Here is a 16,400-nt window from a genome sequence, read left to right on the forward strand (position 1 = left end):
AAGAAACATGAAAGTGTTCCTTCTTGAATTTTTTGGAATAGTCTGAGGATGACAGGTTTTAGTTCTTCTTTGAATGTTTGGTAAAACAACCCTATGAAGCCGTCTGGTTCTGAGCTTTTCTTTGCCAGAAGCTTTTTGATGACTGCTTCAATTTCTTCCATAGTTATCGGTCTACTGAGCTGTTTAGATTTTTCCTGAGTTTTGGAAGGTAATATTTTTCTAGGAATATGTCCATTTCCTCCAGGTTGTCCAGTTTGTTAGAATAGAGTTGTTCAGAGTTGCTTCTTTTTTTTTTTACAACAGACCCTTTAGCATTTCTTGCATTGCTGGTTTGGTGGTGATAATATTCCTTTAGTCTGTTTTTGTCTGTGAAGCTCCTGATTTCACTTTCAATTTTGATTGATAGCCTTGCTGAGTACAATGTTCTTGGATTCAGACCCTTCCTTTGCATGACTTTGTATATTTCATTCCATTCCATTCTGGCCTGATAAGTTTCTGTTGAGAAATCAGTTGCTAGTCTGATGGGGATTCCTTTGTAGGTAACTTTCTGTCTCTCTATGGCAACTTTTAAGATTCTTACTTTGTCATTGGTGTTTACCAATTTAATTATAATGTGCCTTGGCATCAGTCTTTTGGAGTTCATTTTGCTTGGGACTCTGTGACCTTCTTGGATTTGTGTGGGTTTTTTCTTCCCTATATCAGGAAAGCTTTATGTCATTATCTCTTCAAACAGATTTTCTATTCACTGCTGTTTCCTCTCCTTCTGGAACCCCTATTATGTGGATGTTGTTTTGTTTTGTGTTGTCCCAAAGTTCCCTTAGGCTCTCCTCCTGCTTTTTAATTTTTTTTTTCTAGAAGCTGCTCTACTTGGGTATTTTTCCCCCCCACTTTGTCTCCTAGCTATCTTATGCGGTCCTCTGCTTCTTCTCATCTATTCTACTTATATAATCAGCTCTTTTTTGATCATAATAAAACATCTAAGTTTTTCTCCTCCTTCCAACTATCCCATCTGAAACCAATATTTCAATTCTCTTACCGAAACCTCTCCCACCTGTTCTTCTTTCTCTTCTCATTGCTATTGCCCTGCCCAAATTCAGTTCTTCATTATCGTTACCTGAGCCACTTCAATAGTTTATCTATGTTCAATCCAACCTCCATAATAGACACTATTAATTTTCCTAAAACAATTCTCTGACCACATCACTTTCTTTGGTTACAACCTTAAAAAGTCCTTAGTTTAATTTTCAAAGCCTGAGTTACTCACTACACAACACTTTGGAAATTTAAAAGACTAGCTACCTCCTCAATTTTCATTTAGGAAACACACAATAACATTTCTTCTTACACCAGAGAGTGGGGGAAGAAGGGAGCACCCACACTAGGAGTCGGCATCAAATCTCCAGGTGGGTCTTGTGCTATTTCAAATATATTCTAGCACGTGCTGGAGATTCTGATACCACCACTCAGTTGAAAAAATAAATAAATAAATAAATAAAATAAAAAATAAAAAATTACTATCCTTTAAAAAAAAACAACTTAATTAACAGTATAAGATATTATTGGTTGCTCCTGCAAAACTGTATAACATACTCTTTGTTTATAGTCTTCCCTCCATAATGCCCTTCTCTTCCAATCTCAATCTGTCAAATTCTAAGTAGCTCTCAGGCCACACTTCAAACATAAAAAACTTGCCCTTATGACTTAGCCCAAGTAATTTCTCTCCTCCCAGTGTTTACCACCTTCATGAAGTCTTAAGACATTTTTCACAAATCTCGTAGTGTTTGTGCTCTGGTTATCTCTGGCCCCCTCTATTTTGTTGCTTTAGAAAGCAGATGGTATACCTTATTCATATTTGCTCAATCAGAAGGCACAAATGTAAGTGCCTTGCACATAATCTAAGCTTAAAAAAAAAAAAAATAGGAAATAAAACCAAAAGCATCACTTATAGTTTAAATAAAAGGAAATGAGGTCAAAGTCCTGCTCAGGACCCCAGTTTAGATGCCAGCAAACCAGGATAAGGCAACTCAAAAGACACCTGCCACCGATTAGCAACATGACCTTGACCAATCTCAACCTCTGGACTACTTCCCCATCTGCACCAATGAAAAGTACAATCAGTGTTTCTGGTCCCTTAATAGTTACAATCATTATGGAATAATTCAACTCATACAGAAAAGATATAGTAGCACTGAAAAAAAAATTAGAACTAGAAATCTAGAGATAACCTGAAAGGCTCCACTGACTTTTCATTAGAATTCCCTGTAAAAATCTTCCTCATGAAGAACCTCTTCTTTCTTACAAAGATCCCCATCCAGTCTCAGAAAATTAAAAAAGGCAAAACCAGAACACTTACACTAAAAAGGCAGATATGGGCTATCAAAAGGCAAAAATATACATTAATTTTCAGAGCTACATATTGGTTCACTCAATTCTTAGGTTTGGAAAGCACCTCAAGAATTTACAAAAAATAAGTGACTCAAAGGCCAACAACTATAACATACCTTGTGATGACATGCAAAAATTGTGGCGTGAGTACTGCTTGTTGAGACTTCTCAGGATATTGGTAAACTGACATTAATTCAACCGATTTGACCACTAGGTAGAGGTAGCCCACATGAGGCAATGAGAAGAAACAAAAGAGACTCAGCAACTTCTTTTCCTGAGACAAATTTTTTCTCTCAGAAGTAAGAGAATCTGTATGAAAAATAAAAAACAAACAATAAAACCAGCAAATAAAGGGAAGCAATATTTTTACTTTTCTAGGCAAAAAAAATCTATTAGTAGAAAATGAAGAGCTTTTTAGGAGAAATTGCTCTTTATAGAAGAATGCCAGTAAGAAATTAAAAAGGAGTGATATAATTAGAGTGTCACCATGTTGTAACTCCTAATAAATGAACAGAGCTAGGTAATAATCATTAATGGCTATTAATATTACAAAAAGAGTCAACCAGATTCTATGTACCTTTCAACAGAACTCAACACTACTTGTGTAACATAATAATAATGATGATGATGATGATGATGATCAAGACTAAGTATAGACTAGCACTGTCAACAGAAATGTGTAATTTAAAGTTTCCCAGAAATCACATTTACAAAAGTAAAAGCAGGCAAAATACATTTAATATGTCATATTAACCAATATAATCAAAACATTATCATTTCAACAAGCAATCAACAAAAATATAATGAAGTATTTTATATTCTTTTCTTTCTTTGTAGTAAGTCTTGAAGATCTAGTGTAAATTTTATACTTACAGAATATTTCAATTTAGACTCATGACATTTCAAGTGTTCAATAGCAACATGTCACTAATGGCTACATCAGGAGTCCTCAAACTTTTTAAAGTGGGGGCCAGATCACGGTCCCTCAGAGAGGTGGAGGGCCGGACTATATGAGCTACTAATCCCTACTGTAACACCTTGGCTGCGCTCACTGCCCAAAAAACCTGGCGGGCAGGATCAGACTCCCCTGGGGGCTGCATGTGGCCCGCGGGCCGTAGTTTGAAGACCCCTGGGCTACATAATGAAAAGTGTACCTTTAGATAGAACTACCACGCCAATTGTGGCTCAGTGGTTGAGGATGGGCCCATAAACCAGGAGAACATGGTTTGACTCCTGGTCAGAACACATATCCCAGTGGCGGGCTTGATCCCCAGTAGGAGGTGTGTAGGAGGTGGACTGATCAATATTTCTCTCATCAACGCTTCTATCACTCTACCCCTCTTCCTTCCTCTCTCTAAAATCAATAAAAAAAATTTAAAAAGATAGAACTACCAAATCACAGGGAAATACAGGAAAATGTTTAATGACACTGTGGGGAGTTAACTAGCAAAATTAAGATTGTGGGAAACTCTACAGTTATCAGTCCAGTTTCTTGCTAAATAAATTGCAAAGAAATAAAAAGAGGAAGGAAGGGACAGCCTACATATTTAAAGAGACTTTATCTCTAGCTGGTTTGTCTCAGTGGAGAGAGTATCGGCCCTCAGACTGAAGGATCCCGGGTGTGATTCTGGTCAAAGGCATATTACCTATTTGCTGGCTCATTCCCCCACCTCCTTTCAGGCGTGTGAGGGAAGCAACCAATCGAGGCAGCCAATAGATGTCTTTCTCATATCAATGTTTCTCTCGATCTCTGTCTGTCTCCTCCCTTCTACTCTCTCTAAAAATCAGTGGAAAAATATCCTCAGGTGAGGCTTAACAACAACAACAAAAAGAGTGAAAGACAAGAAATTTTAAAGACATAACAACCAATTGTGATATATGAAACAAACAAATAAATCTGATCCAAACAAATGAATTAAAGAAAAAAATTTTAGACAATTAGAGAAATGTAAACACTGACTGGATATTTGATGATAGCAATGAAATTTTTAAAATGTGAAATGGGCCTGGTTAGTGTGGTTCAGTAGCTGAACTTAGATCCATAAACCAGGAGGTCACAGTTCGATTCTTGGTCAAGCACATGTCCAGATTGCTGGTTGAATCCTCAATGGAGGGTATACAAGAAGCAGCCAATCAATTTGATTTTTTCTTATCATTGATGTTTCTATCTCTTTCTCCCTTCTCCGCTACCTCTAAAAATCAATAAAAATCAGGCAAAACTAGAACACTTACACTAAAAAGGCAGATATGAGCCATCAAAAGGCAAATACACTAAAAAAAAATGTGAAATGGTATTTTGGGTTTGTTTAAATCAAAGAATCCCTTTCTTTTAGAAATACAAGTTGAAATATTTATGGATGGAATGGTATAAACTCTAGAATTTTCATCAAAATAATCTGGCAGGGAGTAATCACAAAACAATACTATTGAAGTTGTGTGATGGGTTCATTGTACTATTTTCTCTATATCTATGTGCTTGAAATTTTTCATAATCAAATTTTTTTTTTAAAGTTGGCTCTGGTTGATACTCTTCAAAGACACTCATTAATAACAGAAGAAAGTCCAATTCTGCATTCTCCAAAATTGGCCCAAAACACCATGGCCATTTATTTCTAACTCCTTTCCTACACATATCTGTGCTCTAGTCAGACAGAATAGCTCATTAATCTCCAAATACTTTTGTACCTTGTACATGTTGGTTCCTCTTATGTAATATCACTAAAATCTCCATTTCTTAAAAGTTCTACTCATCCTTTAAGGCCCAGCTCAAATATGTACTACCCTTCCATTTGCCTATTAAACATTCATCACATACCTACTAAATGCCACTGTTTGCGGTTTGGGGGATACAACAGTGCACAAGACAAGCTAACAGCATTTATTCTAGTAATGGGGACTGGAGTAGAGACTAAACAAACTGGGTAGTATGTGGAGATAGAATAGTTTAAATTGAGAGTTCAGGGAGTCCTCTGTGGTTAGGCAACACTTGAGCTGTGAGGCATGCAAGATTTTGGGAAAGTATAACATCAGCCCTTGAAGACTAAGTAACAAAGCCTTACACAAGAGAGCACTTGGCCTATCTGAGGATGAGAGAAAGGCCATATGGATGATAACAGTAAGCAGGGTGAAAGGGACAAGATAAGCACAGAATCAGGATCATGTAGAAATATGAGTTTTTATCCCAAGTGCTATGGGAAGCCACTGAATAGAGTTTACCCACTAACATGGCTATGGGCCCTGTCTTGTCTCCAGCCTGGGCTCCCAACCCCCTCTTCCTTGCTTGACTCTCCATGGTCTTGCTTCTCTCAGTTCCTCAAACAAGATTTGCCCTCCACCACACCTTTGCCACTTCTTCTGCATCATATCCCCAAATCAGCACCATTTCACTCTAGAGATCTCTTTCTCAAGAAGCCTTCTTTGACCACTAAATGAGGTTAGGATTTTTTGTTATAGGCTTTCAAGACATATTTTGTTTTGTTCCCCTCCTCCCCCACCCCGCCGCAAACAGAGCGCTCATTTCAGCATGTTTTTGTGTGTGTGTGATTATTTGACTAATAATCATCTATCTCCCCCATGAGACCATAAGCTCCATGAGTGTAAATACTTTGCCTAATTTTGCTTATTATTAGTTCCCTAGAGTTCAGCACCATGTCCAGCATAGTATTCAATAAATGTTTACTAAAACAAATAAAAAAATAAATGAAGGTATAAACATATTTAATCAGAACAATATTTATACCTTTCTCTAGGCAACATCTAAAAATGTTAAACAGGAGAGAAACCAAGATGGTGGAATAGGTAAGTACCTAAACTGCTGCCTTGCACAATAATTTCAAAACTACAACTAAAAAACAAAATGGATATCATCCAGAACCACAGGAAGGCTGGCTGAGTGGAAATTCTACAACTAGAAGGAAAGAGAAAAAAGCACACTGAGACTCAGAGGAGCTGCAGAAAGCTGAGGTAAGGAGACGTGAGCACAGAGAGGACTAGGGGCTGAGTACGCGGCTGGCTTTCTCAAGCGGGAAGGAGACAAAAGCTCCCAACTGCTCTGAACTCCAGTTCTGGATGAGACTTTGGGACCCAGCCTCATTCAGGGGGAATCTGGACTATAAGGAAAAGAGAAAAGCACACTAAGACTCAGGGGAGCTGTAAAAGGCAGAGGTCTGGGGGCACATGCACACAGAGAGCGTGAGGCTGAGTGTAAGGCTGGCTTTCTCAAGTGGGAGCGAGACAAAAGCTCCCAACTGTGCTGAACTCCAGTTCCGGGCAAGAATCTGGGGACCCAAACTCATTCGGGAAAAACTGGACTGTCTGGCAGCGGGTGAAACTCGAGGGCGGCTTTCTCTCAGAGGTGCTTGCAGCAATTACTGAGGCACACTGAGACCCAGGGGCCTCATAGGGCAGGGCTGACAGGAAAACAAGACTGTTTGCTCAGCCCTGAGACTCTACCCCATCTAAGCTCAACACAGAGGCTTTTGCAATTTGGTAAGTATTGTTTCATAAGGATGTCTCCAGCACAGCAATTCTCCCGGTATAGACAATCCTCACAGCCAATTGGTCTGAAGTCAACTCCTCCCACTTACACCAACAACAATCAAGACTTAACTACAACAAGGCTGTACACACAATCCACAAAGGGGTGCACCAAGAGTGTCCACCTCAGATAACTGGGGAGGCCGAGCCACTGGTCCATGTAGGACACCTAACACACAAAGCTACCCTACCAACTCAGGGAAGCAGCAAAAATGCAGAGACAAAGAAACATATCACAAACTAAAGAAATAAAGGGAAACAAATGAATGGAGATAGAATTCAAAACCACAGTTATAAGGTTTTTCAAGAATTTCCTAGAAAAGGCCAATAAATTTAGTGAGACCCTCGAGGATATGAGAGAGACCCTCAAGGATATGGAAAAGGACCAACTAGAAATTAAACATACACTGCCCGAAATAAAAAATATTATACAGACACCCAACAGCAAACTAGAGGAATACAAGAATCAAGTCAAAGATTTGAAATACAAAGAAGCAAAAATCACTCAACTGGAAAAGCTAAAAAAAAAAAAGAATCCAAAAATTTGAAGGTAGTGTAAGAAGCCTCTGGGACAACTTCAAGTGTACCAACATCAGAATTATGGGGGTGCCAAAAGAAGAGAGAGAAAAAGATACTAAAAACCTATTTGAAGAAATAATGACTGAAAACTTCCCCTACCTGGTGAAAGAAATAGACTTACAAGTCCAGGAAGCACACAGAACCCCAAACAAAAAGAATCCAAAGAGCACCACACCCAGACACAACATAATTAAAATGTCAAGAGCAAAAGACAAACAGAATCTTATAAGCAGCAAGAGAAAAACAGTTAGTTTCCTACAAGGGAGCACCATACAATTGTTAGCTGATTTCTCAACAGAAACTATGCAGGCCAGACAGGAATGGCAAGAAATATTCAAAGTGATGAACAGCAAGAACCTACAACCAAGAGTACTCTACCCAGCCAAGCTGACAGAATTGAAGGGCAGATAAAGAGCTTCACAGATAAGAAAAAGCTAAAGGAGTGCATCACCACCAAAGCAGTATTATATGAAATGCTGAAAGGTATTCTCTAAGAAGAGGAAGAAGAAAAAGGTAAAAAGAAAAATAATGAACAACAAATACACATCTATCAACAAGTGAATCTAAAAATCAAGTGAATTAAAAATCTGATGTACAGAATAAACTGGTGAATATAATAGAATCAGGGGCATAGAAAGGGAGTGGACTGACAACTCTCAGGGGGAAAGGGGTATGGGGGTACGGGAAGAATCTGGACAAAAATTGTACACCTATGGATGGGAAAAGTGAGGGGGAAGTAAAGGAAGAGGGTGGGATGGGAACCAGGTGGAGGGTAGCTATGGGGGGGAGAAAGAGGAACAACTGTAATAATCTGAACAATAAAGATTTACTAAATTTAAAAAAAAAAATTTTTTTAAAGCTACAGGAAGACTCAGTAGAAGAACCTAACCTATTACACACATTATTATTCCTCCGAGCAGAGACTTTTACCTCACTGCACTGTATCTCGATCATACTTACCTGTTTGGTAAATGGGTAGCAGCTGAAGTGAATGCAACTTAATGTCATCAGACAAGACATAGGACGAAATATCAGGAGCAAAACGTCTGTGAGTTTAAAAAGACATAGAGAGAGATCGAATTTCCATTAACTTTAAATAGGTAAACATATATTAAATGCTGGTGAATAAAAAACTTTCTAATACCTATAGAGCAGATGCTGAACATGGAAATATTTCATTTTTTCATCATCTAATCCCGTTGGCTCCAGTGTAACAGATACTCCAGACTGCTCACTATTTTTTCCAAGAAGTTCCATAGGCTTCTGGCAGATAACAAAATCATCTGACTCAAGTTGCAAATTTTCATTATTGGTGCCTTAAAAAATAATATTGAAGAAAAGAATTCAACAAGTCCAAATGCTACTTGAATGAAATTACATTTCACAATATCTCCCATCAATTAAATAGACAAGGAGTAATGTTACTTATTTATATAAACACACACTTCATGTATTAACAAGGCACTATGTTTCTGAAGTCTTGCTCATTTATTTCTCACAATAACTGATCAATACAACAGGATTTATTATCATCCCCATTTTATACATGAGGAAACTAAAACCCAGAAATGGTATTCCAAACTCAAGTTCATTCAACTAATAAATATAAGAACTGGGACTACAAACTCCTCATCAAACAGTTGATCCATTATTTCTATTGACAAATATTAATGAAATGCATTGCATGCTACAGAATAAAATCACAAACCCAATCCCATGTTTTAGGAATAACTCAATCTACACATAATGTGGCTTGGCAATATATAATACAATATATGAAGCACTCATATCTTGTATGAATGCTTCAGAAATACACACACACACACACACACATACACACACACAACAGAGTGCTTCAGAGATTGCCAGAAGTGAGGTTTACTCTATACCTAGGACAAGAAAGCAAAGTCATCATTTACCTTCTGCCTGTGTCATTGGACTGTTGGGCTCATGTGGATGGTGGTGAGCACTCTCTCCATTTTTAGGGTTTGACTCCAGTTTTAGGATTAAGACTTCTAAGTCTGACATGACAGCCACATATCCAACACAAAAAGAAATTTCAATGGGAGTTATATTATGTATGTGTATAATTAAAGAACGTTCAAAGTCCAGTACTCGGAATTCTTCATTAATAATCTGATACTTCAGACTAAATAAGACTAACTTATTTGTGCAGCCAACAAGAAGGTCTCCTTTCACAGGACAACAGGAAATGCACAAGGGGGTCTCAGAAAGGGGCATTTCAACAATAGACATCTGGTCTCTGAAGGTTTCTTGAAAAGGTGCCTCCACATTATGTCCAACCATTCGAATGCACACTCGAGAATTTTCAGTCCTTTTACTTCTCCAGTTCACATAAGCACGTAGAAATGTAGTTTGGTTTTTCTCTTCAATTGCTACCAAATAGTCTCCTAGAAGGAAATAAGATTATACTTAGAATTTGTGATTAGAAACAACCATTTACCTTGCATCAAGAAAAGGGCACATGCCTGGGTTGTGGGCTTGATTCCCAGTAGGGGGTATGCAGGAGGCATCCAATTAATGATTCTCTCTCATCACTGATGTTTCAAACTCTCTCCCTCTCCTTTTCTCTCTGAAATCAGTAAAAATATATTTTTTTAAAAAGGCAGAAATAATATACAATACATCAAAATATGTTTTATGACTTAAAATTTCTCCCTAACACCCCCAAATCTTATCAAAGAAGAATAGCACCCAATTAGAGATTAAAAAAACAACACAATAAAGCTGAAAATGTTTACTGCTTGAGGACTGCAAAGCATTTACAGTAAATATAGGGTGGGACAAACATAGATTTACAGTTGTGAGTACACAAAAGTTTATTCTAGTATTATTAATTATTAATTACTAGAGGCCCAGTGCATGAAATTCATGCATGGGTCCCCCCAGCCTGGTCTTGGCCTGCAAAGACGCCAGCATCCTTCACCTGGCCTCTAGCCAGAGGTTCCTCCCCTCCTTCCACACAGCGTCTGTGAAGATGCTTGTCCTGGGGCCACCTCAGGGCCCTGGCCCATGCTTCAGGCTTCCTTGTCTGGCTGTGCATCAGCTGCCATGGGAGCCTTGCCTCAGGAGTCGCCCCCTTGGGCGATACTACTTGCAAGTGTGTGTGTGGGAGCGGCCTCGTCAGCAGTGATTTGATGTCTGTAGCTTGCCTGTAGGACACACACCTCTTCCTCCCCCTCTGCAGTGCCATGCTGGTCCCGTCTGGACTGCTGGCAGGGGGCATCCAGTCTGCGACTGGAGCTGCTGAGCTGCAGGTGTAGGACCTTGGCACCCACAGGGCTCTTTCAGCATCGCGACCCCACAGGCTCCTTCCCTCCTGCCGCATGGCCAGCCAGGGCGTGGACGCTGGGCTCAAGACCCCACAGGCCTCTTCCTTCCCGCAGCACGGCAGGCCCGGCGCAAACTCTGGGCTCACGGCCCCAGAGGTCTCTTCTCTCCCACAGCACAGCCTTGGCTCCGATGCTGAGCTTGACTCAGTGTCCCGCTCCCAGTCCTCTGGCCAGTGACCTCTCCCATCCTTCGGAGGCCAAGGAGCGCATGCTGGGCTCCCATTGCCTGGGCGATGCCTCCAGCGGCTGCTATGAGCGCTGCCATTTTTGCCATGGAGTGACGGCTAATTTACATGTTATTCTTTTATTATATAGGATTGTATTTTCCATATGAAGAACTGTAAACCTACTTTTTGCCCACCCCATATAAATGGCTGATATGAGATTCATTCTGTTTTTGATGGGGGATTTGCCTACAAAGGAAGACACTGTGTACTTAGAGCATAAATCCCCTCATGTCCAAGTTACTGTGAATGGGAGGAAAGAACACCAAAAGGTAAAAGCTGAGATATGGAAGACAAGTTACCTGGATATCGCATAGCTAGGAGTTGGCTATGTGTAGACTAATAAAAGCTGTACCCAGCAACTGAAGTTCAAGCAAGGACTGAAAGTTACCCTTGAGCTATAAAACCATGCTAATACATTCCACATGACTCCGGAACATCCTTTAAGACAGCAACCAGATTATAAAAACATCTTTGATTTCAAGGCCTCATTAATGAGGTCACCATCCTACTCACTGCCTATAAGTGGCCAGTATGGCTCTAGGTTAGTGGTTCTCAATCCTGGGTAAATATTAGACTCACCCCAATGCTGGGCCACACCCCAAAAAACTGACACTGGTTTTCAAGTTTGTGGTCCAGGCATTGGTATTGTGGATGAAAAGGGGCCACGTGCTAACCTGACTAGCTCAGGAAAGTCCTGTGTGGCAACTTTGGAAACTCAAGAGACTTAAAGTAACCACAAAGAAAAAAATTTTAAAAAAATAAATAAAGTAATCACAAAGGATGGTATGAAATTAAAACTTTAATTAAAAAGCAGTCGATGGTGCCGAAACCGGTTTGACTCAGTGGATAAAGCATCCGCCTGCGGATTGAAAGGTCCTGGGTTCGATTTCAGTCAAGGGCATGTACCTTGGTTGCAGGCACATCCCCAGTAGGGAGTATGCAAGAGGCAGCTGATCGATGATTCTCTCTCATCAATGTTTCTAACTCTCTATCCCTCTCTCTTCCTCTCTGTAAAAAATCAATAAAATATATTTTAAAAAAAAGAAGAAAAAAAAAAAAAAAAAAAAGCAGTCGATGGTGGGTAGTCATGTCCCAGGCCAATATCTTCCCTGGCAAAGATCAACTTCGATTTTTACTAAGCCTATTGTCTTTTTGCACCAAGATAACGTACTTGTGGAATGTCAGGGTAACTTGTAACTTCCCTTTTTCCAGACCCCTCAGAGCACAACCAACGTGCCAAGGCTCCAAGGTGGAGATCACAAACTCCCTCATTATTGTTATCATTAATTGTTGACTGTTAACTATCCTGTACCCACCTATGTAAAAGAAACATGTGCCCTAGCAGGTTTGGCTCAGTGGATAGAGCATCGGCCTGTGAAATGAATCCTGGGTTCTATTCTGGTCAAGGGCACATGCTAGAGACTGTGGGCTTGATCCCTAGTGGGGGCGTGCAGGAGGCAGCTGATCCATGATTCTCTCTCATCACTAATGTTTCTATCTCTCCCTCTCCCTTACACTCTGAAATCAATAAAAATATATTTTGAAAAAAATAAAAGCATGTGTCTATCATTTTAGTTTTTATCCAATCGCAGAGCTTTCCTCCCCTACCCCCCTTTTGCTTTCTCCTGACTCTCCAATCTATCACTAATGGATTTCATGTAACTGACTTTGTATGAAACAAGGTGAAAAACCACCGTTATCTGGAGCATTATCTCAATACCTGAGATTCTGCTTCCCAGCAATTTTTGAGAGTTTGGTTCAAATAGACTCATAAAGTTCTTTACAGGTTTGAATGTTTCTTATGTTAACAGTATTTTTTAAAGCTTCCTCCAGGTAATTCTTATGTACTAGTATCCCTAGAATTACCACTACTGACAGTCAAGAAAGTTTAAAGTTTACAAAATGCCTGCCACTTTCAATTCTAGAATAAATGTCCATTTGGAAGAATGGGGCAAATAACGTAAATAGTGTATTGCGCTCACGCTCTCATACACACAGTAAAGTAGAAACTGGTGAGTTTGACACTCAGTAGAGCTCTTAAAGGTGAGAACTCCTGTGCCTAAAAGGGGGTTGGGTGGGAAAAACTATCAATATTGTGAAATGATTGAAACTGATTTCATAAGAAATACCTAAATCAGAATCTTCTGCTAAAAGAAAACTTACAGATCTAAAAATGTTCAAACAAGTCCATGAATCATTGCAGGACCCTGTTAATATCTTCACTAGTCAAAAAGAAAAACTAATTACAGTGTAGTAAAGCAAAGACATCCAACATTTGGGGCTGTTTTTATAATTATAAATAATGGTGACAGTAAATATAAGGATAAAATGAACAGATATGGCAGCATCACAGTTTTTTACTGATCCACAGAATCCCAATGCCTGGAAATCAGTAATCTAGTGATTCAACTGTTTTGTTTTTGTTTTGATTTTAACAGAAACTGAGATCCAAAAGTTTCAATGAACTCACACCTGCAGACAGAAAAGGGACTAGATGCTCTGCACTTCATTAGTAATGGAAGTGGTTCCACTGTAATACTAATATTTACACCTTTACACCTCTCTGGAAAAGGAGGAATTGAATTCTAAGTGTATTTTTTAGACAGTTTTTTAAAATCCTATGGTGAATCTTTTTGCAATCTGAAGTACCTGTTATTAAATGTTGGAGTTTTCTAAAATAGGGATATACACACCCACACATTGCCCTGTTGGTACTCTTCACTTTTCTGGTGGAAAAATAACAGTGGATGCTGCTAAGCTGTTTGGAGGCAGAGGTGGGGTTGGGGATAGGGTAGGAGTGTGGGGATGTATGTGCGTTCTAAGAGGGGAGTTCTACGTATATATTTTAAAATTATCATATAATGTGAGTTTTCCAAAACCGACAGTGACTATAGGTATAGGTGTAACAGGGCTTGCCATGAGTTGGCCTAATTGTTGAAGCTGGGAGTACCTGGGGACTCAGGTTACTATTCTCCCTGCCTTTGTATGTGTTTGAAATGTAGTATGTGTTTGTTATTTTTTGAAGTGTCCGGGTTTCTTACAGTGGGTGGAACTCAGTTACCCAACCACAGGCTTCTCTGACGAGAGCATAAGAGGAGGCGCAGTCAGCACCCCCGCCCTCTAAAAGCAGGCTCTCACCAGCCTTTGCCAGGACAACAGCAGAGCTCAGCGCATTTTCAGTCACCAGCCGCCACCACGCAAGACCTTCCGGCAAGTTCCCGGAAGCACGAAGACCCCTTCCCTCCCAGGCCTGCCGCCGGACGCCCGGTCCGCTGAAGGAAGCCCCAAGAAGGGGGCCCAGGCGCTCTGGCCCCTCGTTACTCACCGGCCTCGCTGTAGGCCAAGCGCAGCACCCGGCCCAGCGTGGAGAAGGCACACCTCGGCTGGCACAGCTCCTGTCCGGCCACCGCGAACGCCTCCACTTTGCAGCCCGCGGCCACGAACAGCGCGTCAGGGCCCCCGCCGCAGAACCGTTCGGGCTCCAGCTTGCAGGGCACCACCTGCTGCGACCCGAATGGGTGCAGATTATACAGCTGCACCATCCCGGCCACTGCTGCGGGCAGTCCGGGCGCCCGGAGACCCCGCGCCGGCTACGGAGGCGGGACCAGGAGGCAGGACCACTTCCGTGAGCGACAGCGATCGCCGCGTCACGTGAACGCCAGCCCGCCGCCGCGACTCCGCCTCTTAAAGTGGCCGCTGCGGGGCGGGGCGGAGCTGGAGATGGAGAGTGGTCAGGGCCTCCAGCCCGCCCTGCGAAGGCCGAGGGCCAAGGTGCAGCGCTGGTACCCAGCGGTTATCAGGCGATGTGCCGCCGTAATTCCCTTCGTCTTTTCACGTTACCGCTTTGGGCCAGGAGAGATTTTAGGCCCTAGAATACGTTTTCACATCTGCTCTCATGTACTATTTCCTGCTTGCTTCAGGGCCATCACCGATGTCCCCCACCCCCAACTCCACCCCTAGCCTTGAGCCTCTGGAGTGCAGCGCTGCAATAACTGAAGTGCTATGCACACAGCGCAACTCGCTACTAAATAACAGGAGCTGTTCAGGAATACTTTAAATTCTAGAATGGTCTAGTTCCGTAGTTGGCAAACTGCTGCTCGCGAGCCAAGTGTGGCTCTTTGGCCCCTTGAGTGTGGCTCTTCCACAAAATACCACAGCCTGGGCGAGTCTATTTTGAAGAAGTTTAAGTTTAAAAAATGTGTCTCTCAGAAGAAATTTCAATCGATGTACTGTTGATATTTGGCTCTGTTGACTAATAAGTTTGCCAACCACTGGTTTAGTTGGAAAGAGCATTGCTTAGAACATGCTTGGCAAAAACAAAAACAAAAAAGTTTGCTGAATGAAAGAATCTGTGGACATCCATCTGGTGAACTCCAGGTGTTTGACAGATTAATTTCAGCCCCAGAGAATAAAAAAAAAAAAAAAGGACTAAGGGCCAGATATTCACTGGCTCTCAGTCCTAAAACTATCCGATAATCTGTATCTATTCCTAACATCTCAAATGTGGAGTCTGTGGTTATTATCCCACAAATCAGAGGGTAAGGAGGTTATGCAGCTATAAATCTGTTCCTTCCCCATTGATAAGAAGTCCTGGTGAGCTGAAACCGATTTGGTTCAATGGATAGAGCACATGTGTCAAACACAAGGCCCGTGGGCCAAATCCAGCCCGCCAGGCCTTGCAATGTGGCCCGCACCGCCCTGTCATCACTGCACTCCGCTGTCAGTTTATGACATTGTCAGTTTATGACTGTTCAGTAAACCATTCGGCCCGCGATTTAGGCTGGATTTTAGATTTTGGCCCCTTCTCTGATTGAGTTCGACACCCCTAGGATAGAGCGTCGGCTTGGGGACTGAAAGGTCCCAGGTTCCATTCCAGTCAAGAGCATGTACCTTGGTTGCGGGCATATCCCCAGTAGGGGGTGTGCAAGAGGCAGCTGATCGATGACTCTCATCGATGTTTCTAACTCTCATCTCTCTCCCTTCCTCTCTGTATAAAATCAATAAAATATATTTTTAAAAAAAAAGAAGAAGAAGAAGAAGAAGAAGAAGAAGAAGAAGAAGAAGTAGTAGTCGTCCTGGTGATTTAGACCTGTCCTTTTCTTCCTGGTGCAGAGAGGGAGACAAGACAAATGTCCCTACAGAAGGGTGACTTCTACTCTGTTTTAAGAACTTCTATTGTATCTGCTGTTTTTCAAAATAATCCTTAGGCCAAGAGGCCTAGTTTGGGGTGGGATGCTCTGCTACCTTTTAAGGTGGCAGAGGACTCTGTTAAAAAACAAAATTCAACCCAGTGAATTTTAAAGGTTTTATTGGCTTTATT

General features: G+C 41.1%; 1 protein-coding gene across 4 annotated transcripts in view; it reads right to left on the minus strand.

Annotated features, from left to right (window-relative positions):
* The window catches only part of HPS3 (HPS3 biogenesis of lysosomal organelles complex 2 subunit 1), a 53,875-nt gene extending 39,079 nt beyond the window's left edge, over positions 1-14,796 (minus strand). For 2 of the 4 annotated variants that reach the window (XR_014794327.1, XR_014794329.1), the window contains exons 1-5: positions 14,406-14,796; positions 9,420-9,911; positions 8,645-8,816; positions 8,461-8,546; positions 2,502-2,694 (exon numbers count right to left, since the gene is read on the minus strand). Coding sequence is in view for 1 of the 4 variants with exons in the window: in XM_084875931.1 (XP_084732057.1) it covers positions 2,502-2,694; positions 8,461-8,546; positions 8,645-8,816; positions 9,420-9,911; positions 14,406-14,622 (1,160 nt within the window). In the remaining 3 variants the exon portion in view is untranslated. The remainder of the gene's footprint in view (positions 1-2,501; positions 2,695-8,460; positions 8,547-8,644; positions 8,817-9,419; positions 9,912-14,405) is intronic. The other 2 variants (XR_014794328.1, XM_084875931.1) reach the window with 2 other exon arrangements.
* Positions 14,797-16,400: the final 1,604 nt, after the last annotated feature.

Source organism: Pipistrellus hanaki (genome assembly GCF_964339955.1).
Source record: "Pipistrellus hanaki genome assembly, chromosome: 2".
NCBI lineage: Eukaryota > Metazoa > Chordata > Mammalia > Chiroptera > Vespertilionidae > Pipistrellus > Pipistrellus hanaki.